This window comes from Pagrus major, chromosome 22, assembly GCF_040436345.1.
Source record: "Pagrus major chromosome 22, Pma_NU_1.0".
Classification (NCBI taxonomy): domain Eukaryota; kingdom Metazoa; phylum Chordata; class Actinopteri; order Spariformes; family Sparidae; genus Pagrus; species Pagrus major.
The window spans coordinates 18,258,924-18,285,107 of record NC_133236.1 but is presented as its reverse complement, the minus strand read 5'-3'; the positions used below and the strand labels follow the sequence as shown (position 1 = coordinate 18,285,107).

General features: G+C 44.3%; 1 protein-coding gene across 1 annotated transcript in view; it reads right to left on the bottom strand.

Annotated features, from left to right (window-relative positions):
- Positions 1-26,184, bottom strand: part of foxo3b (forkhead box O3b) — a 44,175-nt gene that overhangs the window by 3,791 nt on the left and 14,200 nt on the right. Inside the window, exon 3 of the mRNA XM_073492644.1 lies at positions 309-1,786. Coding sequence (XP_073348745.1) covers positions 338-1,786 — 1,449 coding nt within the window. The 3' untranslated portion in view covers positions 309-337. The remainder of the gene's footprint in view (positions 1-308; positions 1,787-26,184) is intronic.

Genomic DNA, 26,184 nt, shown 5'->3' with positions numbered 1-26,184 from the left:
AACCTTTTTCATGTGGATTCACAGGAGTAGGACATTGACTTTGATTATGGTTCATTTTTTCTTCAGATGTTTTCAGGTCTGTTTACCAGTAAGCATGAAGAATCTTCGAAACAATATGGGTAAAATTTCACCAAAGCCTAGAAAAATGTGTTTTCTACACATTTCAGTAGTTACACATTTCAGTTCTACAGACCTCTACAAATTTTATACTTCAGTCGCACCCTGCATTTGGGCATCAGAAATACGCTCACCTTCGCTCAAATGCTACATGATCTACGCCAGAGCAAACAACACTCAAACACACACACCTGCTCTGATCCTTCCCGGCCTGACCCTCTCAGCCAGGTACCCAGCTCTGAGAGGTCTGCTTGGTGTTCGTGAAGTTGCTGACTCCATTCATGTTGGCCAGTGAGTCAAAGTTAAAGTCCAGGCCATCTGCATCCATCAGCTCATTCCTGATGATGGAGTCCATATCACACTCCAGGCTGCTGTTGAACATGTCCAGGTCCAGATCTGTGGGGAAACGGTCCTGGCAGATCCCTCCACTGCTGCTAACGGTTCCATTTAGGAAGATCGAGGTGTCGATCTGCATGGAGGAGGATCCGTTTCCTCCCAAGGGCGAGAGCAGGAGCTGCTGCTTGGCATTAGCCAGAACGTTAGCCTCGTTTGCGAGGTTCAGGCCTCCGTTTAAAGACCTCAGGGAGCTCTGGTTGTGGTTGTTACTTTGCAGCATCTCTCCTTGGCTGCCCTGAAGTCCTCCAGTGGTCCCAAAGGTCATTACGGGATCGTTACGGAGCATGAGGCCACGGCGAGAGTTCTGGGAAATGACGGCAGCAGCGCTGGCCTGTGACATCAGTGGGTCAGACTGGGTCATCATGACATCACTGTGACTGAGGCTGTCAGAGTTGAGCAGGTCTTGTAGTGTCTGACTGCCAAAGCGAGATAGGCTGATGCTGGAGAAGGAGGTCTGCTTGTTCTCCTGGATGGTCTGCATGGGGGACGGACGCAGAGAGGAGCTTGGCGTGTGGGGGCCAAAGATGGAGTTGCTGTAACCATTGACTCCACCGTTAGAAGAAGAGTTGGAGGAGGGAGAAGAGTTGGAGGAAGGTGAGCCTAGCCCGTTGGGTTTGGACCCAAAATTGAACCCTGAGGTACCATTTGGAGCAGCCGGTAATGTGACGGTTGGCACCAGGTTGATGTTATCCAACAACTCATCCATCAGATCATCTGTGAGTCCGTCATTAAGGTTCATTGTGCCTGCCAGGTCTGCCAGGCGGGGCAACTCGGGCGGCACCGACTTCCCGTTGGTCGTGGCGTTGCCGGGAGACAGCGCTCTGCCAGGGCTGGAGTAGAGCATAGGCGAGAGAGGAGGCTCGTCATCGGGCACCTCATCTAGCTCAGGGTTGGCCAGGATGGGAGAGAGGCGGCCGCTCAGTGTGCTGGCGTTGGAATTCGTGCGAGAGCGGAAGTCTGTCCAGGCGTCCAGCTCCTCGCTGCTGCGTGAAGTCGGGCTTCCAGGCCACTTGGAGAGACCTGAAGGACTGTCTCCACCGCCCTCGCCAGCTGCAGCAGCTGCAGCCTGCAGGGCGGCCTTCTTCTTGGCTGCACGGCCACGGGCGGACTTGGTGTACTTGTTGCTGTTGTCCATGGAGACTGCCCGGCGGCGAGGAGCCTTTCCGCCCTTGCCTCCTTCTGGGTTGATCATCCACCAGGAACTCTTCCCAGTTCCCTCGTTCTGGACGCGGATGAAGCGGCTGTGGAGGGAAAGGTTGTGCCGGATGGAGTTCTGAAACACAAAGGAGAGAAAGAGAAGAGGCTGTTGAGTGATGTGTGTGAAATCCTTTTGAAACAATTACCCAAACAATGACTGTCATCAGTATTGATTTGTTGTGTTCTTTCTTCCCTTTTACCAATAAAACATTCAATGAATACCTCTCATTAAGTCCAACAACACTGATCCATAAACCACCCACTACCACTGATTCTGCAGCGATGTAAACAGTTGCTCTTGGTGACTAGACACAAAGCTAAAATCCAGTTTCAATTGTTCAACCACTAAATATAGACAAAAAGACATTAGTGTGCAGCAGCATTTAGCGCTGATGTCTGCATTGTTCCCACTGTAGCTTTTGTGTTGCGGGTATAAAAGAGAAAAGAGAGACAGTGGTCTATAATCAAGCGTCTCCTCGATTATGAATGACGCGTACAAAGAGCCCCTGTGTCGCTTGAGGAGTGCATTCTGTGTCAGATCATGTGCGTATGTGCGTGCCTGTGAGTGAGTGTTGTCTGGTGTGTATTGATCAACTCTGAGCTCCTTCCTTGTGCCGAGCCCCAGAGGCTCATTGTGGGGGAACTGGTGCACATGACAGCAAGAGTTTTATTCACAACACAGAGATGCATGCACACATTAACACTGTTGAATCACTTGTTGCCTCACTGCTCTCTTTGTTTACATACATACATTTACGAGACAGACATTCTTTCTTATTGTACACTGATGTTGTAGCGGTTGTACACGTTTGAGCCGTCTTAGTGGCGTGACTCTGCGGTTGGCAATGACTGCCAGTCGGACAGATTTTCATAGTTCCAGTGAAAAAGAGTAAATTCCTGCACACATTTTCACGTCTGCATTGATAGATTTATTTAAAAAGTCGATGTTTTGATATCAAAGATGAAAGATGGCCAAAACATCGACCTTTTATGATAAATCCATCAATGCCACGGTGAAAAGTGTGTCCAGGAATTTCATTTTCATTGGAATTTGGAAGATTTTTGTGGGGCTTTGATTCCTTGCACCACAAAAAAAGAGATAACACAAGTGGTGTGCATGTGAACCTAATGACTTTATGATTCTCAGAGTTTTCCTCTAGCTCTAAAATGGTCCAATAGCACTACTATGCCTATAAGTACAGCCTCACAAAGCTGCAAACATGGCTGTCTACTCTTTAGTTGTTGAGTTATTACGAGCAAAAGGATTTCTAAAAAGCTCATTTTGCATTTTGAAATATATATTATATATTTTTGAATGTAAATATGCTTTTAACAGGTAGATTTAACTTCTATAACCTTTGTTACATCTCAATCCAAGTGATAATTGAATTGCTAATCCTGGGGGAGAACAAACAATGAGGGACTGAGAGCGTGATCTGATCCAAAGGAATCATCAGTGAACCAACAGGGATTTTAGATTGACGTCATAAAGTTGGGTTGTTTTTAAACCAAAGAGACAAAGACCAGGAAAATATTCTATCTTGGATCATTAGTATAAATGGTTATGACCTTTTTGGGTCGACTTTTGTCTTGATACACTTCTTCTTTTCCCTTCTTTTTGGGCCCCACAAGCTCCTGAAGGTTGAATTCATTATTTTGCCTCAGTCTCCTTCTCTTTCCATGCCCCCTTCCTCTTCCGCAGTTTCTGTTGTTTCACAAACACACAGCTCTTACAGGCCCCGAGGGACACTGGGGCTATGCTATATCCTCCCATATAAACAACCCAACCGCCATCCACAACATGCACGCATTTCTCCCGCTCTGTTTTCCCTCCTATGTATATTTTTACTCCCTAAAACAGAACAGATTTCTGGGTTCCAAACGACGAGGGCCAGAATTTCAAAGTTTTTGTGGGAATAACAATATTGTTTTCCACGAAGCGGTCCCGTATGTCCTGGGCAACAGTTTACAGACAATTTGGTCTGGATTGTTTTTCTGGTCAAAGGCAGTTCAATCAGTGAGGAGAAAGAGCAGGCTTAAGTTACCACTCTGACTGCTACGTTGGCAGAGTAAGAAAGTTTCATCTCTGGAGCCAAAATGAACCCATGACCCTGTGTGAGTGTGTATTTGAGCATGTGTGTTTCTGGTAGTTTTATGGAAATGCCCAGTTTTGCATTTGCAGGCTCAAATGGCTTGTGTTCACAATTGTAAATGCAAACATAGTTTCAGCAGGACAGTGTGCTTTTTGTGACTAGTGCTGCGCATTAGTAAATCCATAAAAAGTTGCATTTAATCATGAATGGTGTTTGTGTGTGTGAGTGTGTGTGTGAATGCATGTTTCCCAAGTGTGTGTGCAATGAGGTAAGATGAGAAGAGATACCAGCGAGACCAGTGTTTATCCTCTGCCAGCATCTCTTGAGGCATGATGTAATGCTGCTTTATTACAGAACATTTTACAAACACACACACACACACACACACACTGGCTAAATGTTTCCAGCTGCCAGTGAGATGTAAATAATGGCAGAAGATGGACTTTGTGAAGGAAAACAAGAACTTCTGGAGGGATGAATGAGAGCAGAATGAATGGAATGTGAGTCTCCTCCTTCTCGCTGCTGTAAACATTTACCTGCCAGCACCTAACACTTCATCAATCCTTCTCCCTCGCTTCGTCCCACACCACCTTTATCCCTCCCCGCTCCCTCCTCCAGAACAAAGCCACTTGTTTAATGTTCCTCTTTTTCCGTGCCACTGCTCGCATCCTTCAAACGTCAGGTGAGATATTTCTAACTTGATGGAGCGGCAATAAAAGGAAACGGGACATCTGCAACTGAAGCGCGGACAGTGATGAAAAGAGAAAAAAGAAAAATTGGGTGCAGGCGAGTGAAAATGTGCGAGTGATGGTGAGAAAGAGGGTGAGAAGATGACGAAAGAATGAAAAATGCGCCTGCTATGTATCAGCATTACGTGCGATGCATGCGTGTAGATCCTCCCACATACTGGATATTCTGGATAATTCAAAGACTTCCAAGATATTTTCTAGATATTTCACTCTCCTTCATTTTATTGGGACGGAGCAGAACTCTCAGTAGCAAAGATCTTGGGCAAATAAAACTATCTTCATGGGTTGTATACTTGTGGTGCTGTAAGTGGAAAGTACGTTGTTTTATGATTCTAAGACTGACCTTTTAACCATTCGTGTCTGCATATTTTATGTAGACATTCAGTCTCTCCTGCAGACCACAACTTCGCTTCTAGCCGCCACGATTCTTACTGTATTTAACGACACAACCGATCATATTATTTAACTTCCCAGGAGTTCATTTAACTACTCTTAAATCACACCTGAGCTTGGTAACAGCCTTCATACTTCGCTAAACATTATTGAACTCTGGGGGAAAACGGCTTCAGATGTGGGAAAAGAGTCTCTGTGGCTCTGTGTGTACACAATATTATGAAAATCTTCATAATACACACGCGGGAGTTGAATTTAAAATCGTCTCCATTACAGCTCTTTCTTGGACCTCTATTTAATTTATTCCTGTCATTTTATTTCAATATGTGGATTGAATAAACAGTATTTTACGTTTTGTTATTGCAGAATGTATACACTCTCTGTGTGCGTACATGGCACACCGCTGCTGTGTGAGCGGGATACTGTATGCTTACTACTGCACAGCTCCTCTGGGGTATTCCCAAAGTCCATTAATAAAAACAGCTCAGTGAGACAGCAGCTCTGATTCATAACTCCTACTATGCAGCCACAAGAGCTAAGTGACACACATACACACACAGATACACCAACACAGCTTGCAGCAACAACCTTCCCAGGGATAATGACGTTGTTGACACGGCCTGGCTAATTTTAGGGATTTTTGTGGATTTCTCTTTCTCTCTCTCGACGTAATTCTTCACTTGAGTTTTTCTCACCCTCCTCATTCTTTATCATTTTAGCATTGAACTTCGAGATCTAATTTATTACATCGGGCTCTGCCTCACCAAAGGTAGACAAGAAGCTTACTTTGGATTTAGCACTGGCATTTTCTCAAACAAATATCTCTTCTTTAAAGGAATAGGTCAATATTTTGGAAACATGCTTATTTGCTGTCTTGCCCTGATTGAAATGAGAAGATTGATGCCACTTTCACTTCTTTCGGTTGAATATGAAGCTACAGCCAGCAGCCGGTTAGCTTAGCTTAACATAAAGACTGGAAACAGGGAGTCTTTTGCTGTTTCACGGTAACAACAAGACTCCAGGAGGCTGGCCAAGACATATTTATTATATTTATTGACTTATAATGTCGTAATTAGGAAACTTCAGAGGTGGTGGTCAGGGGATTTTGTTCCCCCTTAGACAAGGCCAGCTCTCTTCCCTAGTTTCCAGTTTGTGTGCTAGGTTAGCTAACTCTAGAGCTGCAATATTCAGTAAAAGAAAATGAATAATTGTCAACTATTTGTTATAAATAATTGTTTATCAAGCAAAAATGTTAAACTTTTGCTGGTTCCAGCTTCTTAAATGTAAGGATTTGCTGCTTTTCTTTGTCATGTATGAGACTCAATCAAAAGCCTTTGGGTGCTGGACTGTTGGTTGGACAAAAGAAGCGATTTGATGTCACTTTGGGCTCTAGGATTATTTTAGATTATTATTTTATTATTATTTTAGAGTATTTTTGACATTTTAAAGACATAATGATTAATCCTGAAAATAATCGGCAGGCTAATAAATGATGAAAAATCGTTAGTTGCAGCAGTAGCTAACTCAATGCTAGCTGTAACTTCAGACAGGAGAATGATGATCTTCTCCTTTAGCTCTCGCAAGGAAGCAAATATTTCCCAAATTGTTTAACTATTCCTTTATATAACCATTGTTTTAATCCTACTGTTTTCTATGATATTGATATTATGATATTATAAACTCCACCTCAGCTGGTCTGCAAAAGTGCTCTGCGGTCAACAGAGTCAACTATTCATGAGACCGGTTATCCAGGTTCAACAGTGTAACATTTTTTGAAGCAAACCAACTCAAAGATAGCCTGACGAAGCTGAACTTGCTTCGTGAGACAGGCCCCAGCTGTGTGTGTGAGAGTGTGTGTGTGTGTGTGTGTGTGTGTGCACCAGCTGCAGCCAGAGCTCAGGAACACAGAGGCCTTTTTGTCCGTCAGCAACATGTGGGAACAATTAATCACTGTCAGCAACCACGCTAGGAATCTCTCTCTCCTTTCTCTCATTATTCAGATTTTTTGAAGGTGCGTAGGTGGGAACTTTGCATTTATGTAAATCTGAGCGTGGAATGTGTGTGTACATTGTGTGTACATACATTTTTAAGGAGGCATTTTAAGGAGGCGTTTAAAATCTAATGAGACGAATTTGTGCCGACACATGCATGTTATAAATGTATAGAAAGTAATGCCTCAGACACCTGAGGTTACTTCAAAAGCAGGCTCCTCTGATTGGCTCAGAAGATTCTAAGAAAGCTCTCTAATTGGTTGTAGCCATCCTAGCAGCAGCAGTGGTGATTGGTGCAGAGAAATTGGTTTGCGTAGCCAGGCAGTACAGAAAAGGGAGGGTCTGCATGGTATTGCAAGTGTATTTCATCACCCAGCTACAGCACATATCTGAACTCAAATGTATGAACTGGGTCACTTCCACTTTGGCAGGTTCCTGTACTCTATGTGTGCCTGAGAGAAACACTTTACTGGTCAGCCCAGCCCAGACACAACCTTCCCTGCCTTCAGCTGTAGGAAAATTCAGATAAAAACACTCTCACACATACACAAACACACACACACTCACAGCTCTACCAAAATTGGGCTAGAGGAAGGTGTTGGGTCAGAGGGCTACAGTGTCATGCAGCCTGGACACAGCACTCTGTCAAAGGTCAAAGTGCTTTGAGGTCAAAGCTCTCGCCTCATACATGTTAGCCCCTCCCCCTCGACCCTGCTTCCACTGCTGCGATTGGACCAATTCTGTGACCTGAGCCTCACACCTCTGGTGTACTTAACCACCTACTGACACACTGTGTATGTGTGTGTATGTGTGTGTGTGTCCCTGCCAAACATAACCGCACGTTATCAGCCATTATGTAAACCAACACTAATCTGAGTCTAATGTCAACAGGGACCGCTGCTGGGTCAAGCGGACAACTTGCGCAACATTAGTTTGCATTTAAGACGAGGGATTGACAACGGGCTGTGGTTAAAATGATCCTTGTCTTGCTCTGAAGTGTTCTTTCTGTGGTAAATGCAAACAAGATTAAGTTTGTGCAAACAGGCGAGCAGGTAGCGTCCCTGAAAATGAACGACAGAAGAATGAGGACTAAGAAAATGTAATAATCAGCGACAAAGGAGCTCATTGTGTTTTTTTTTAATGAGAAAAAGCTAATGAAGACAGTCTGGCTGACTCAAGTACATTTACAGGCATGTTTAGTAATTTGCAAGAAACAAAAGACAACCTTAGTTGAAGTTAAAGTGAAATTTAAAAGACAGCAAATGACAAAACTGTATACATTTGATGAGCCTTAATTTAGTTTTTTTTTTATAGAAATGGAAAAGTAATTAATAATACATACAATAATGTGAGTATAACTACTGTATTGGCAAAAATCAGCTTATAAATAACAGCAATGGATTTCTAAAGATAGACTTTTTTGCAGCAACTTTATAGTTAAGGGGGAAATAACAGAGAGCAAAATAAATATTTTGATGCCTTATCAACCCACGTTGGTCGATAAAATCAATTTAATCCACAAAGAAAGACAGACACAAACAAGAGCCTACGGTATTTATTGAGCTTAATCTTATGTAGTCTTTTAAATACTTCACTAATAATATTCCATAGTAAGTAATGATATAAAGATGTGTAATTAATCTATATTTGGAAAAACTACAGGAATAAAATGCACACACTCCCTGTGTGCAGTACACACACTTGAATTTACAAAGAGCAGAATAAATATTTTCCTTTCATGTCAATGTTGACCTTGTTGTGTAAAGTCTAGATCATACTCCGGGACGGCCAGACTGGGGGTACGCATGTACAGACACGTTCCACACATGTGCACTAGAAAACATCATAGCGTCCGTTTGATAGGAAGTTTATTCACCCCAGTCTCCAGAATAAAATGTTGGTAGTTAACGTTTCTGTAAACCACTGATACCTTCACATTCGAACGTGTCCTCGGCCTACGTACCATACTGACATTTCTATAATCGTGTCATCACGTTCACATTATAGGTTTATGACCTGTCTTTCATATCAGTGACCACCGTTCAAGACTGTGTTTTGACATTTGACTGAAACTGGATATTTTTAAGGAGACCTCATAATGTGACCTATGTCACATTATGTTTTCCCTACCCTAACCAAGTGTTTTTTCTGCCTAAACCTAACCAGATCTTAAGCACAGCGTTATCACAATGTAAAACAGAAAGGTGCAACACAAAGATGAGTAAAGTTTCAACATATCCGTGGTTTGCAAAAACGTACATCAACATTTATTCTAGCAATTGGGTAGGTTTATTTGTTGTATTTGGTTGAACAAGAGTCCAGTCGGCGCACTTATAGTATGGACAGTCTGCATGCGATGACCCTCACGGACAGACAATGAAGTTTTCCTCACACAGGCTTCCTCGGCCAGGCATTTACAGAAACCATGTATTAGTAAAACAGCAGTGAAAGTATAGCGAGGTAGTGCGAGGTAACAACGCAGACACGTAAAAGGAGGTTTATAAATAAACAGCCCGGCTGGTCCGCGCTAACGCTGCCGAGAGAGGACGGTTATTTATACTGTGACCCTACACACACACATGCACACGCATGAACATAGGAAAACACACACACTTTGGGTCCAGGTTCCAGCAGCCCTGAGCTCTGGACCGCAGACAGAACATTCCATTCTCTTCAATCATATGTGCGTTTCCCAGCCAGCGGCTGGGTGTCTCTCTCAGCTTGTGTGTGTGTTTTAAGTTGTATTTATGTGTGTGTGTACACTGGACAGAGTTGTCGAGCTTGGCAAAAGGAATCCTGTTACACCTCATTCTGCTTTAATCATGCTCTTTTCCCCTTCTCTACTCCTCTTTTTGTGAACTTTAAACGTCAAATCAGTTCAGGGAATAGATTTAGATATTTTTGTCCAATCTATTACACCTTATTTAGACCAACTACTCCATTATTATAGTGTGAACGGCGATATCAAGTTCCTCCCAGAATTAAATAGCAGTAAAAGTGAACACACACACAAACATGCACACACACTGCTTTCCAAGAGTCGTGACCTTGTTAAATCACCAAAAAGCCTGCTCTTGTCATCACTGAGACCTTACTACTGCAATGTCAACCTCTGTCTCTCTTTCTATCGTTCCCATCTGTCTGCCTCTCCCTCTCTTCTCCCCTGCATTGCCTTCATCTAAGTGTGTCCCGTGTTGTGCCACATGCTCAAAGAATCACTTGTTTACTCTGACATTTTCCTCCAATCAGTTGGCTTGAGGTGGGAGAGGTGGCTGACCCATCCCACCTCAAGCGGCCAATCAGTGCGGGCTGGTGCGGAGGCTTGGTTAGGCACATTACCCCAGTAAGGCTTCATTGGGTCAGTGTGTTTTGTTCAGTGCTGGAAGGTCACCGCAGTTCCTGTTGCGCATTGGCTCACGGTCACAGTGGAAAGTTATGTACACAGACACCCACACACACATACACACACGCTGGAAGAAGCAGCATGGAAATCGATCATATTATTGTGAAAAATCAAAACATCTATGAGCAAAAACTAAACTAAGCAAAAACTGATGAGCTCACAAGGCGTATACAGTCAGCACACATTTAAAAACACACACTGTTCATTACAGCTCGGTACGGTACATGTACACTTTGCTTTGGGACAACACAGGCCGTCCCTGCTGGGCTTTATCAACCCCGAGTTCCAGGACACGGCGTCCTTAAGCTACGGAGAGACTGCGCCTGCCAAGAACACACACACACACACACACACACACACTGACAACAGACACATCTCAGTGAAGACAAAGACGATTTATTCAGACAGAAGGAGAAAGAGACTTGCAAGAGAGTAAAGCAGCAGCGAGGAAAAGAACTGAAACGCAACAATTTTCTGGGAGTTCAGGCTCCAAACTAAACACTACACCTGCAGACCAGCTCACACATAAGAGTGTGTGAGATGAGTCAAATCTTCTGCCAGTGGAGAGACTGTTTAACCTGTTTGCGAGTGTGTGTTTCTAGGCAATCTAGCAAATTGAATACTTGGCAAATTAAGGCAGGCTACGTGAGGTGACATTTATCTCATGAAATCCTGTAAACATGCGAGTGGCTGCTTTCTTACGCACTCTGAAAACTCTGTTACTACTTTGTCATTACATTAAAAATTAGGGTAAACCGGGGCCCACATACTCCAGACTTCAGGTACAGTTTTGTATAAAGTACCCAGAAGTCTTAAAAATGTGCTTAACTACAGTACTTCTGTCCTTCTATCCTTGGGTTGTGGACAAAAGAAGACATTCAAGGACATCATCTTGGACTTCAGGAAACACTGATCGACAATTTCTAACATTTTATAGACCAAACAACTAATCGATTAATCAAGAAAATAATCCGCAATGAAAATAATCTTTAGTTGCATTCCTAATTAAAATCGGCTCACTCTGTTAAACTCTTTCAATCTGCTATAAAAATAAAAAATACACTCACGGCATTAGTGACGGGAAGTATAAGCCATCTGCCAGTCAGTAAACACAACCACAGGGAACATGCTCTTAATATATTTGGTGATAAACTGCTGGTGGATTTAAAAATAATTTATTTCCTGCCTGAAGTGAAGTGAATGTTGTTTGGGTTGGGTCGACAGAGGATGACTCGCAAGGCTGCCCTTTTTAAGAACTTGAACTATTTCGACATCTGATGTCTAAAAATAGAGAGGGACCAGAGGGCAAGTCTGCTGGCGACGATTATCGTATTTATGCTGGCTGGCGTATGAGCGCGCTGATGACAGACGCAGTCCCAAAAAAAACAAAAAACACACACACACAGAATGAAAGCACAGTGGTGTGGTGCTGCATAAAGTACATGAGTGTGTAGAGACGAGAAAGGCCAACCACCGAATGATCCCACTGGTATGCATTACAGAGGTTTTCTCTGTGAACAGGTGATTAATGAGACCTTCAAACTGTGTGTGAGAGATTGAGAGGCACTGAGGGAGACGGAGATATATAAAGAGTAGGGGAAGACAGAGAGATAGAGAAAAAGAGGGCACCCTTAGTATGAGGACCAGCAGGGTGTCTACATGATTAATTACATCTCTGCACGATACGAGCAGCACCGAGGAGTGGAGGGACGGAGGGAGAAGTGGGGGGAAGGGCTGAATCATTCATAATTATCAGGAAGGGGAATGTTGCTATTCCTGTGGGAAGATATGGTGCAAGCGACAAGGAATACATTTGGGAAATGAGCCTGCCATCTACACCTCAACCCACAGACCTATTTCAAGGGCAGTGGAGTGCAGAGGTGGGAGGGTTTATTTTTGGCTTTCAGGGTTTGGAAGTAAAAGTCTTGCTCATTTTCTACATCGACAATGTCAGCTGAAAATCTACTGTTTAAACACCACTGAGTAATTGCGATGAAAAGACAAAAATATGAGACATATTAGCTGAAACTTTCGGGAAGAAAGTTACCCATGAGTAATAAAATATAAAATGACTATGACTAACTATGTGACAACTATATATATGTATTTACATTTAGAAATAGAATCGCTACTAGAGCAATGTAAGATATGTGCCTTGTACAACAGCATAACTACAGTGTAGATAGTATTTACTAATACTGCAGTATGTAATAGCTGACAGTAGTTAACAGAATATAGACCAATGACCCCCTCCCAGAATTATGCTGCTTGATGTTATATAACATAAAGCGTATGAAACCATGACCAACTCAACTCAACTTCATGTTATTGCTAGGGGCCCCCTGGAACCCCATCAAGGACCCCTGGGGGCCCCGGACTCCTCTTTGACAACCACTGCTCCAGCAGTACTGTTGTCTAGTTGATCTGCCAAACTGATGCCCAAAACATAACCAACATAACTGTGAATTATTGCTACTGCTTTATAGAGCTGTCCTGTGTTTCTGTGTGGAGGTAAACTGAGGATATCATCAAAAAAAGAACTTTGAAAGGCAGATTTCCCGCTCCGCGACACTATGGATGGGATGCAAAAAGAACAAAATCCATAGAGAGTAAGATGATTCATTTCCACAGCGGGAATAAAAGAGCAGAAGAAGAGAGAGCGGAAGAAGTAGAGGGACAGCGTGAGGAAGTGAGGGAGGGGAGGACGACATGCTGTTTTTATGTGCGTAGCATGGGTGAGGGGTTGACTAAGGTTTATTGCCTCCCTTAACACCACTCTGCCCTGTGTGCATACTTGTATTTCTACTGAGGACCAGCTTGGGTTGCGCACAGAACAAAATGGCAGCTTTTTTCGGTGAACTGAGGACACCGATTAGGGTGTGGACTTCACTGGGAACATGTAATAGATTTATGTAAGATCTGTGTTGCAGTAGAAATATAGGTGACAGGGTAAATTACAGCACAGAGCTGCAAAAGATGTGGATTCATTTCTGGTATGTAGTGACTGTAAATCTTCTGCACACACAGGAAGTGACAAATCTGTGTCTTCCTGACTGTTATCTCCACGTTTAGATCAGAAGTGTCTGCTTTACTGATTTTTCTTTTGTGCTTCTTAATTCGTCTTAATTTATAGTGAAGCACTTTGTATATTTGTCTGGAAATACTCTTTATAGTAAAAATTGATTCTAATCGCTATATCATTATAAAACACAACCCATGTACACTTCTGACTTGTGGTGTGCGACTAGTGGTCACAAAGTAGACTTGGCTTTATTTTAAAGAGGTCACAAGCCACTGTCTTACGTACTGTAACCTCTAGGGGGATTACCTAGTGCGGTCACCACCGTGCAAAACTGCCTGTTGCAGCAGAGGTGTTAAATTTAGGCCTGATGGCACAGTAAACAAAAAACGTCCTTCATGTTATGTAACAAAAACGTGTGCGCGTGTCCTCCAGCATGCAGGGCTGCCTCATGCATTACACAAAAGCTACACACTCAGTTTAAACATGAGCCACAAACATGCAATTTTGTTCAAGTGTTCATTGACTTTTCTTTGCTTTTTGCCGTGTATTCATTAACATACAGTGGCGTAACCTGGACACTAAAAGAGACACACACACACACACACACACACACACACCTTTTCCACTGTGCATTCCAGTATGTCCACCTGTCATTTATCATTACACTTGTCTTCTACATCTACCTTTGCTCTGCTGTGTGTGTGACACTGAGGTGCGCCGTCTCTTTGACACGGTATTTCCACAACACAGCCTGCTTAAAGCCTCGAGGTTGTCTCCAGGTCACGCCCACAGGACTTAGTTTGGGTTGAGGAAGGCTCGACTCGTTTTCTATCTGTTGACGTACGCGGTTTCGTGACCTCTCAAACCTCCAATTAACTCCACTGAAGGTGAGCTATGATCTCATTGAGACAGATTATGCCGATAATAGCATTACGCATAATCATGTTGGCTAACTAAACAGTAGAGCTACAAATCTAGTTTGAGCTCCATTGTTTGGAACCGGTGACGTGCCGGTTCTTGTTTGTAATGTGTGCGTTCGTGCGTGTGTGTGTGTGTGTGTTGTGTATGTTTTGAGTTTTGGTGGAGTTCACATCTGGTCCGGATTAGTGTTGGGGCCCTGCTGGTGTTCATGGGGCTCTTCATTCTAATGGTGCTAAAAACAGATACAGTACACACACACACGCACACCAGACCTCAGCCCACTGATTCTTACCGTATGTTTTACCATCACACACACTTAAAGGATTATTCCTGTTGATTACAGCTTGGGTTTTATTTCCTTAGGTCTGGCACTGACACTGAACTCTCCAGGTTAATTTCTAATATCTGAGATCCAGTCACTATCCTAAAAGACGTCCGATGTGGCAGGAAACACGAGCAGTCAGCCAATCAGACACATTTTTTTAAAAAAAACTTAAGGTTAGCATGCATTTTTAACCCAGACTGTCAGCCTGGTTGAACTTTGACCCACCACACCCACTGTAGTTGTGGAGTGAGGAATTGTTTCAGGTATGTAGCTCCTTTTATTCTTGACCTCTCCTGTCACATCTGTTTTATTTCTATTATCTATTATTTCTAAGGTCCAGTGTGTAGGACTGTGGACCTCTTTCACCTGAGTCTGCAATATTGTACCACCATATTCCTACAGTAGCCCATTTTAGAGGCCACCGTAGGGGAGGCTGAGACGAGAGGTTGTCGGATTCTAACCAATTATCTGTCCAATTGCATGACAGTTTGTGTCACCATGTTTCCAGGTCTCAACAACTACTTTGGTGAGTACAATAACACAAAACTGATAAGAAAAAAACTCTGGGGATAAGATTAAGTCGTAATAAACCAAAAATTTACTTATTTTCAAGATTTATACCAGTTTGACCTCCGAGCCTGCTGGAGCTATTAGAGCCAGTGACAGAAGAAAAACTGGACTTTGTTTTCTTATATCTTTTATCTATCTCTGTTTCTCTCGGGCTCAATATCTATAGGTAAGACTAACTCGTCTGTCCCGAACCACCCTACACCTTTGTACTAGAAAGTGTTTCAGTTTGACCATCTGTGTGTGTGTGTGTGTGTGTGTCTTATTCTCTGCTGATGTCAGCGCTTCCAGGCCCGTCAGCCCTCTTCCTCCTCCTACACACCAGCTGAGCAGCTGGAGAAAGGGAAGGAGGTGCTGCTGGTGGTTTTAGACACCCATACGCTCAAACAGTGACTCTGTGTCCTGACGTGTATGTTTTATGTGTGTGTTTTAGCACAGGGCGAGATTCTAACCTTTGCAAGGCAAACACCCGATGGCTGACGCACACGCATGCATGCACACACACAGACTGTTAAAACACAGACAAACTGCACACACACACACACACCTTGGGAGAGTTTTCTCCCAGCAACAGCGAGCCTCTTCCTCTGTCCCTCTTGGCTCCGCCCCTCTGATGAGTCACATGACTTCCTGCTCTGAGACGAGAAGGAAAGAGAGCAGCAGTTTGCCTCAACTCTCTGCTCTTCTTCTCTTCTGACCATTTCTGCGCGTGCAATTCATACTTTGTCATAAGAAGTTTGTCTGTCAACGCTCATATTTCCAGTTTCAGGTCTCCTCCTGTCACCCCTCTGCTCTGTCTCCCCCTCGCTTCAACTCTTCTATTATTATTGCATCACTTCTTGTCCAACTGACCTCAGAGGATCCTTTAAAATCTCGGTTTCTAGAGCAAAGCTATTGTTTCACGGCCACAATAACCCACTTCACCGTTTGTGTGTCCAATATGATTAACCTGATTACACATGAGCATCATTGGAGATTGTGTGTATGTGTGTGTGTGTGTGTGTGTGTGTGTGTGCGCCCAGGCTTTTGTTTATTTAGGTCTACTTGCGTGTGTGGAGCACGTTTCTGCTAAGCTTATTAATCATTGCCAAAGGAGATGATGATGACGTAGCGGCGGTGCCAAACTCTGTTCTGCTGTGTCAGCTTAAATCTGCACGTCCTCCACGCCTCCATCCAGTCACCGTTGTACATGTCTGTGTGCATTAAGGACTTTTCACCTCCATTTCTGACCAAACCTACTATCAGTTCAATTACTCTCCATCTAATTCAAAGCTGCGACTCTCATTATTCTGGCTTTATTTTGCAAAAAGAGTTGACATTTTTTCCTTCCAGTATTGAACCAAGGATCAAATCTCAATCTCCTGTGTTGCATCAGTGAGTGACTTAAAACTAAAACCTGATATCATCTGTATGTGTGTGGTTGTTTGAAACAGCACATAAACTCTAAACAGAGGCTTTAAACCACAGCTGTAGGAGGGCACGCTTAGCAGCACGTAACAAGAGCACGATTTCGTTTGTGGTTGGTTTGGCTGTTTTTCTGCTTTACTTTCTCTCTTACAACTCCCTGTTAAAGAATAGGAAAGTCCAGTTTCTGGATAGTTTGTATCGCACCTCCGCTCCTCGTTTTGATCTGTCTGCACCTGTCATTAAGACCTTCTGGTGTGTAAAACATTTGACATTATTTTCAGACAAAGCATGAAGGTGTTTTCGTACAAACTGTGCTGCCAGGATACTTGATTCTCCGTAGTTTTTTTTTTTTTTATCAAAAAGTACACAAAGGAGAGTGACAGGAAGTCTGGGGGAGAGAGAGGACATGCTGGAAAGGTTATGAGCCAGATTGCGATGAAGTTTCAAATAAGCATCTTTGTCTAAAGGGAGGGACACTCCTGATTTCTCTTTCGCCCACTCTTCATCTTTCTTTCTCCGATTTTACAGAATGTACAGCCAATGAAATCTCCGCCGAGCCAAGCTGTTTCTTTCATGAAGCAAATTAAACTTGTATTTATCAATCAATCCAAACTCCACACACACCTCCCGTCTGTCCCCGCTGCTTGAAGCGGACTTCAACGCCATGGTGACTGTGATGGAATTTCATTAGCAGCGTCCAAGCAGACTGTACATTGTTATCAGGTCTCAGTATTTATTTTGAGCCCCGAGGGCGACATGAACTTAAATACCCTCGTGCTATAGGGGGTTATTTGGGGGTACGAGCATGGGCATCTGGGCCTCAGTTAACCCGGAGAGGAGAGGGTTCAGCAGGGACATGGGAGGCCCTCCGATGCCTTCCTTCATCCTTCTCTTTTGTCCCGACTCTCTGAGGCGCTCACAGCTTAGTGCTCATACATGACAATACACACACCAACACACACACACACACACACACACACACACACACACACACACACACACACACACACACACACACACACGCGAATACACTTACTACTGTTCACAGGTCAGGCTGGTATTTCCTTACACCCACTAGCATGTCATCCATGAGGACGCACACACACATAGGTGAACAGGGGCCTCTATTGAATCCCTGCCACCACGTCACCTCGGCCTCCCTCCTGTCCTGTCGAGCTCTTTTCCCCACACGCAGCACTTTGTATTTATACTACCCTGCTATTAATAGACCGCTGGCAACCACACAGCTACCCCTTCTGTCGTCTCTGTGTGTATTTTTGCATATGAAGCCACTAAAACACTTTTTTCAGCCCTTTAAGTTTTGGGTTTGAAAGTTGTACATTTTGAGATGAGTGTGCATTTGTGTTGGCATGACAGGAAATGTCACAGTGACACAGTGACACCAGTGCACTTCCTTTGACCTCACCAAGTAGATGCCTGCATGTAATTGCAAGTGTTTTAGTTTCTTCGTGAGCTTTTCGAGGCTAAACTGGGTTTGATGGAGCATAAAGAGGGATAGAATGAGTGTAGCTATGGCTGGATCTCTTTAATCTACTGTACAGGCTCATGAATGAGTCTCTATCATCCTCCTCCCACTCCTCATTTTTCTCCGTTCTCATTATTTACCCGTCCTCTCCCTTACAGCTGCCTTTTGTGATTATCTCTCCTCCTATTCTGCCCCTTCTCCTCTCGCTCCGACGTTCTCTGATTGCCCGTTTTTTTGTATTTTTCTGTCATCTCCCACTCTTTTCTCTCCCGCTCTGAAAGGTCCTTTCTAAGTCAACTCTCCGCACAAAGGCTGTATGGTGGCACTAGCTGGCTGCGGGCCAAAACTCTGACTCTTTCTCCCCCGCCGTGCTGGTGAGCAGCAATCACTCAATCTGCCTCCCCTCTCCCGACTCTCCCATTTCCACCTCTCTTTTTGTTTTACCTCCTCCACTTCTTTTTCTCTGAGGAGGCAGAGTGGGTGAGATCTCGAAAAAGCTCTCGCTCAAACGTTCCCTTTCACACGCACACATGCACACTGCGAGGTGGCTGAGGAGCTGTAGGGCTCAGTGCTTCTGAAAGGGGTGTGTCTGGTAATCCTTTGGAGGTTGTGTGCGAAGGCCTTGTAAACCGGAGAGGGGAAAAAAAGGGGAAGAAGAAAGGAAGAGTGGAGGGGAAAAAAATGAGAGAGAAAGAAAGCGCTGACAGGCTTTTCATTCGAGTGGGCCTCTTTCTGATAGTAGGCTCAACACCACAGCTTCCACATGCTAATAAAAAAAGCACACAAATGCACACATATGTTCACACACCACACTGACCTTAGAGTGTGTGAACCTTTCAAGAGGGACTCTTCAGTCAAACCTCACCTTAAAGCTGATTGACGGCGCTCACACACTAATGAAAGGCTTGCTCATGAATGCTAGTCACGCTACAAGTCCACATTGCTTTGGAAAAGAATTCTACAAGGAAGTACAAAATGAATAAAATGGGTGAAAAAAAGTCAAAATCTGTCCTTGAGTGACTGGCAACACAGAACATACTGCAGCCTGTGCAAGAACAGTGGTTTCAGGTTCCTGATGTGCAGAGTTCAGAGTTAAACTCTGACCCATCTAAACTCACATGCTGACCTCGCCCCAGTTGCTCGTGTGGCACGAGCAGTCAGCAGCCGCCGGCCTCAAACTGACTGAAATAACCAAAGGAAAAGGGAAGTGGTGGTGTTACATTAGTTGGTTGGTCTGTCGCTTGCTCGTCTGGTCACGAGATCGAGGTGGAAAAAAAGGGCTGAACTGGCTCTAGATCTTTTTTCTTTATTCTGAGTTGGATGATGACTTGCTGTGAAGTCTTGCTGTGAAATTGTGGAATAAAAAATTCAGTGCCATTTCTATTGCTTATGCTTTTCATCTGTGCTGCTGAATCATCCACAGTGTGCTACATAAGGATCAGAGTGTGTGCTTAACTTTCAAGGTGTGGTCACAGTCTATATGTACTGCACAATTTGCAGGGTGTGTGTGCGTTTCTATGGCCGTTGCTATAAACTATATGCTCTTCACTTTTGAGGATGAAAGTAGCTGGAAATCAGGGGAATATTGTGACATTTTGGGAAATACTCTCTTTTTCTTTCTTGCAGAGAGAGATTCCTCATATCTGTCGTGGAGCTGGAGTTAGCAGGGGGTTAGCTTAGCATAAAGACTGGTAACAGAGGGAAACAGCTAGCCTGGTTCTGTCAAAATCTAACAAAATCCACACCAGCACACCTAAAACTCATGCAATTTGTAGTTTAATGGGGAGGTAATGTGCCACTTTTTTGGTTTTCAGCTAGGAGAATTCACTTCCTAGAAAGTTGTTTGGTTACCTGGCAACCTCACGGTGATGACAAGACTCCAGGAACTCATTTCCACAATATAGTCCGGTAAAAAAAACCACCAATTGCACCACAAATAGTTGCTTTTATTCCCAGACTTTATGCTATGCTAACTGGTTTCTGGCTCCGAATGAAGTGAATTAAAGTGTGCTTCCTAAAATGCTGAACTATTCCTCTCAATGAAGGTCCTCACAAATATAGTAATATAGTTGTGACTGTCTGCAGTTACGCCTTTGTGCCAAGTGATCACACCACCAGGCCAACCTGTATGGAACTACTTGATAAGATAACGCAGGCTGCGTGTTCCATCTTCTGCATGATCACACTCTGAGTAAGCTTGTCCACTGTATGTTTGTGTGTGTGTACGCATGTGCATCTTCTGTTGTTTTTAGCTTAGTTTTCCCAGAGCGCCCTGGAGTAAAAAGCCTGCCGTCCGTCTGGTGCGCTATTCCACACTAAGTGGGTCAGTGGCTGGCTGAGTAAGGGGGTAAAGTCAGGCTAAAGTCACTCAGTTTGTGTGTGTGTGTGTGTGTGTGTGTGTGTGTGTGTGTGTGTCTGTGAGATTGTGGGTGGGTGGGGAAGAGTCGTCTTCATCCGCCATAATAAGTTCAAAGCTGGGGCAGAGTGAGAAGAAGACAGAGACAAGAGAGACGAGATTTAAAAAAAGGAAATAGAGAAACCCAGACAGGCAGGAATGCACTTCACCTCATGTGGGCAGGGCTACATCTAAAATGCAACGAGTGCTTGTGTATGAAATGACGGGTTTCTAATAAAAGAAAAACGCAGGCGGGTGTAAAAGGGCGAGATGCGTAGATAGAGAGACAGACGGGCATGGGGAAGGGAGGGCTGCAGAGAACACAAACTGCTGCGGGGTGCTTTTAATGTGAAGTATGCAGACAGACATGGCTGCAGAGGGAGTAGTAAAGTGAAGTGTACAAGACTTTATTTTGTCTGCTTTTCACAGTCTGCTTGTCTGGGTTAGTCTACTATGGGCAACGCCTTGGGACCACCACTTACAGGGGGTGCTGGAGTGTGTGTGTGCGTGTTTCTGTGTCTGCGTGGGAGCACTTAGGGGTAGAGTAAGCACTGTAGAAGAATTTGGGTTAGCGTGAATTATTCACTAGTGTAGCCGAGTACGGCAGCGGCGAGCAGGCTTCTCCTCGGGCAGCACACTCGCTTTTAAAAGCTGGAATAGCACACGTGGGGTAGCTGTGGCAGGATTGCTGTGTGTTATCAATGGGTTTACTGTGTCCACAAAGTCACAGCCCAGCAGATTAGATAACCAAACCATCCTCTATCTGAGTCGTCTGTGGTCCACGGCTCTGTGAGGACGCCCAGTGAGAAGCGTCTGGGCAACGAGGAAACTCAGAGGGTAAACTGGGTAGCATGAGAGGTTTGATGTAGTAGAAAATCAGGCCAAAGTGCCGTTCTGTTTCCAGCCTTTATTCAAGATCCTGCCTTTCTCTCTTCCCACATTCAAACAGAGAGAAAATAAATACCCTGAGCTGCTACATTCGCCAGGAGTTGTCTGTTTGGATAGTGTGTGTGTTTGACTGACTAACACACTGTACTATTGCACTGCTGAGTGCAACAGGGCACCCCATGTTAAATCATGCCCTCCCCCCACCTACGCTCCTTTGCCCTCTTCCTTCTCCTCCCCCCTCGCCTCTTCAACTTCCCTTCCTCTTTTAACCTCCCTGCTTTATTCCCCCTTTCCTCTCTTGCCTCAAGTCTCTCTGGGTTTGAAAGTTGGAACGTGGCCAATTAACACAACAGCCGGTTCACCAAACCGAGGTGGTGGAGGAGGGGAACAGAGAGAGCGAGCGAGAGAAGGCTCACATCGCTACACACTGACCTACATACACTTCCACCCAGCTGATTGAATCCTACGTTGAGGCCTGCGGCCAATCACGAGTGGGGGTGGAGTGCCAGCCAGCCAATGGCATCGGCCGCTCTCCGCGGAGCTCTTGCACTGTCTCCATACAGTTTTCAGTAATCATACAGGGGCAGAGAGAATGAGAGAGACAGAGATAGAAAGGGTGAACTTGACAGATGAGAGTCACAGAAAATGAGCGAAAGAAAGAGACAGAAGGGGGGTGAGGCTGAGAAGGAGGGAAAAAATAGAAAAGGAAAAGCGTGGAGGCAAAATGTGGCTCAGACAGACAAAAATAAACAGCTCTTCCTTCCTCACTGTCTTATGGAGCTACGACTGCAGACAGATAGAGGCTAATGCTGGCTAATGTTAAAGAGTGGATTAGTGTCCCATATTTGTCCTTGCTCCCTTCCCGGCCCGAGGCCCAGGTTAGCCTTTTCTGAGCCTGACATGTCTGTGCTCCACCTTCTCGCTCTGAAATAGTCCCTTAGCGTTATTAGAGAGAGCCACTTAGAAAAAAATCAGAAGTGGCAGCATGAGTTGCTGCTGCAAGATTTGGGTGATTTACATGTTTCTGCTTGAACTTGAGCTTGGTTTCATGGCCCCTTGACTTCACTCAATACCTGTGAATCCTCTGCACTTGCACTGTAATGAGCTGTGCTGTCCATTTTTAGTAGTTTTGCACCTCATGACGACTCATACAGTAGCTGCTAAACCTCAAAATCCCGTGATAAAGATGGGAGCTGTTACTTGCTTTAGATTTGCTGTTATTATCTGCACTTGCTTGTTATTCAAAAACAAAAAAAGTGGACTTTGTGCCAGATAAAACAATCGATAAAAGTGTACAAGATTTACTGTAGATGTCTGTGAGTGACAACAGAAAAACTGAGCTCATCTAAACACAGCCTGAAGACAGAGACGCTGAGATAACGCTCGCCCACAGACACAAACACACACAACGTGCACTTGCTTCCCACACACCTTGGACAACGTGATGCTACCACAGAGAGGATGAGGGCATCCCTGGCAACGAGTGAAATGGAAAGTTCAACCTGCAGCCAATAAACTGCAGGCTTGAACAGAAACCCTTACGTAAGTGTTTACATTTAAGTCCAACATAGATAATGCATTTCTACTCTACTCTGTTCTGTTCTATGTGCCGTCGTTTTGCTGTGGTGGCAAAAAAACGGGAAGGAAGGAAGGAAAAGAGTCTCAAAAGCAAGACAATAAAAAAGCCAAGAAAGGCAAACTGAAGGAAAAAGAGGAGGCGGCGGGGAGGTGTGGAGAGGCAGCGTGAGGCACACTAACCCATATTTAAAGAGATGGAGGCTTATACAGCTCCCACAACAGAGCCAACACTCTGGAAATGATGGATTATGGGAAGGAGAGGGGAGACAAAAAGCTATAATATGGTGGCCAGGGATGAGATGGGTTTCGAATCATTGGGTGTGCAGAGACAAACACATTTTAACATGCACACAAAGCACATATAGGCAGTTACATAGCTTCTAAAACAGCCTCGCACACCAGATCTGTATCTGGTTCACACGTCCTGGTGCGCACACACATGCAAACACACACTGTACATTAATCAGACTAAAAGCCTTTCAACCACACAGTGATGTCACTGCGCAGCAATAATCCATCCCCGAGGATACAGCGGTCAGCACAGGTCCGTCTCACACTCGCTGTCCATACATGGCATCCCAACCCCCCTCATGGCGTCTCCCTCTTTTACAGTGGACAGCTCGACCAATCAGGGGTGATGGGTCTTCATGAATAATGCACACTTTGACTCGAGAGCTCATATGAAAATGGATTCCTGACCAATATTGACCCGTCTGCTTGAAATAAATAAAGAAAAGCAAGCAGGACTCAACCTGGAGCAAAGTGTCCATGTTAATTAGACTGTGTTGTGAAAGTGAGAGGGGTGGATGGTTGCTGTCACCCTCCAGAAAAAGGGACCGTGTGAGGGCATGATATATGGCTCAAGTTGAATGTGAAGACATCTGTGTCCTACAGTTTATGTAATTTTTCAAAATGAAAATTAAACATTCTAGTCTTCTAGACCAGTGCTGACGGCCTGGGACACACCACAACAACTAGGGCCACAGGCACTCACCGACAGCCCTGATATCTGATTCCAGATTGATATCATTATCAGACTTTCCTCTAATGCAGTTTGACAATCAAAAGAGAATGTGTCTGAACTTGTCTCTTCCAGCTGTAGGTGTTGATAGCAGTGTATTATTGATAATGATGAAGCAAAACGAATTTAAAGAAGGCGACCTTTGCTCAAAATGCGAGATGTTGTCTGGCTGCGACGCATTCTGTTCCACTGAGGCTGTAGTTGTTGTAGAAGTTGGTATCTTTGCTTCCTCTACGTCTCCTTCTGGGGGGCCAGTAGAAAAATGTCTAATATTTATACACATTTCAGGCAAATCAAATGTTTTCTACCTCCAAAAAACTTATTGAAAAGATTAAGGAAAAGGAAACACCACTTAAAGCTCCCACAGATGAAAGGTACATCACAGACAGTGACTCCTACAGTGTGTGGAGTCTTTTACACTGATAGTAACAGTCTAACAGGGTGGGACTGCACATACTGGCTGCTCGTTTGACTCTCCAGGCCAGATCACATGAGCTCCAACACTGTACATACTCTCCCCTCCCCCAACACCAATATGCAGAGGGAATGACAGAAAAAAAATGGAGGGAGATGGAGGAAGAGGAGGAGAAGGCGGGAGGCCCACTCTCCTTCCCTCAACTCTGTTTCTTTAAGTCCTATCGCGTCACCGTGACCTGAAGGCTTCCACCAGAAAGGAAGGCAGGAGTGAAAGTTTGCCGCGCAGGGAAAGTGAGGATCTCTCTGGGGGGAAATGTACAACAACAGCTGAGGCCAGGGCTTTCCCCTGCATTATCCCTACCCCCTCGGCGTATAGTACTACACACACACGTGCCTATATATTCAAAGTGAACACAAAGCCCTCACTATATCAGGGCCCCTTCATATTCAAATACCTGGAGCAGAGCATGGAAAGAAGAAATGTGCACAGTCTCCGTGCTTCCAATTTTATGTGTGTATGCATGTTATGTATATACTACATGTTCCCCTCCAAATATGCATGTGTGTTAACTGTATGTGCGTATTCAGTATTCTGTCCTTGCCGTGGAGCCATTTTGAGACCCTCCAGGTCTTGAGGTCAGCGTCTTTGGGTATCGGTTACTCTCCTCAGCAGCACAGAGGGGGCTAAGTGATTGATGGACAGATGGCTCGCTGGTCAGGATGAAGGTCGCCGTGGGAACAGAGGGATGAGCTACAAGTTGAGAGGAATCACACATGCATGCACCCATAATGCCTACAAACACACCAGGAAGACGAAGGAAGGGCTAAAACAGAGAGGAAGACTCTGTGTCTGTGTAAAGTGGTGGCCAATGTGCCTTGGAGCTTTGGAGCGATTTCATGCCCCCATAAGCAGTGAAACGCACAGACCCAGACACACACACACACACACACACACACACACACACACACACACTGCTGGGCATTCTCTCTGCCCAGCTACCGCGTCGGATGAAAAAAAGCACGGCACGTGGTGAGAGACAGAAGAACAAAGATACGCAAAGAGAGAAATCAGCCACAACATGCATTCACTAATGGTTGCAGCAGAGCGCTGGAGCTATTCATACAGCATTTTCTTTTCACTGTTATTGGCTAAAGAGTGCAGCTTCTCTGGGACAGCGTGAAAAGAAGTTGTCATTTCTGGGAAAGTAGTTGATGCCTTTTGCAAAGAAAAGCATGCCCTAATTCTCTTAAAACCTTTTGCATCATATGTAAGTGCTAAATATCCAGGAAGCTGTCGGGGTTTCGTTGAGTGAAGTCAAATTAAAGGAGAAGTTCACCCAAAAATGAAAATTTGAGTGGATGGAAAGTTTGGTGAAATATAGTGAAGAAACAGACAGGACAGCAGGAGTGCACATGTTTCTGTTTACACAAAATTTATGTAACATTCAAGTTCACACATGTCATCCTAAACTGGTTTTTAGTGGTCTTTCAAGCTCTCAAAGAACATGAGGACACAGACTTCTGCGCCGTTGGGTGTCTTGCTCAAGGATATTTTCCCAGTAGCTGTTGAGCTTTTCAATTCTTCTCATATATGCCCGTCTCGTTCACAGATCTGACCTGGTAACCTTGGTCGCATATGCTTAGTGTACCATCTATGTTTTCAACCTGGACATAAAATGCAACACTCTCATGTTGAATTTAAACAGGAGAGCATGTTGGATAGGGTAGAGGAGGTTCACTGCTTTCAGCTGTAAGTTTATGGGTGAGAGGTCCTACAGAAACCTTTCTCCCTGGGTTACTGGGTCAGCAGTCAAGTTC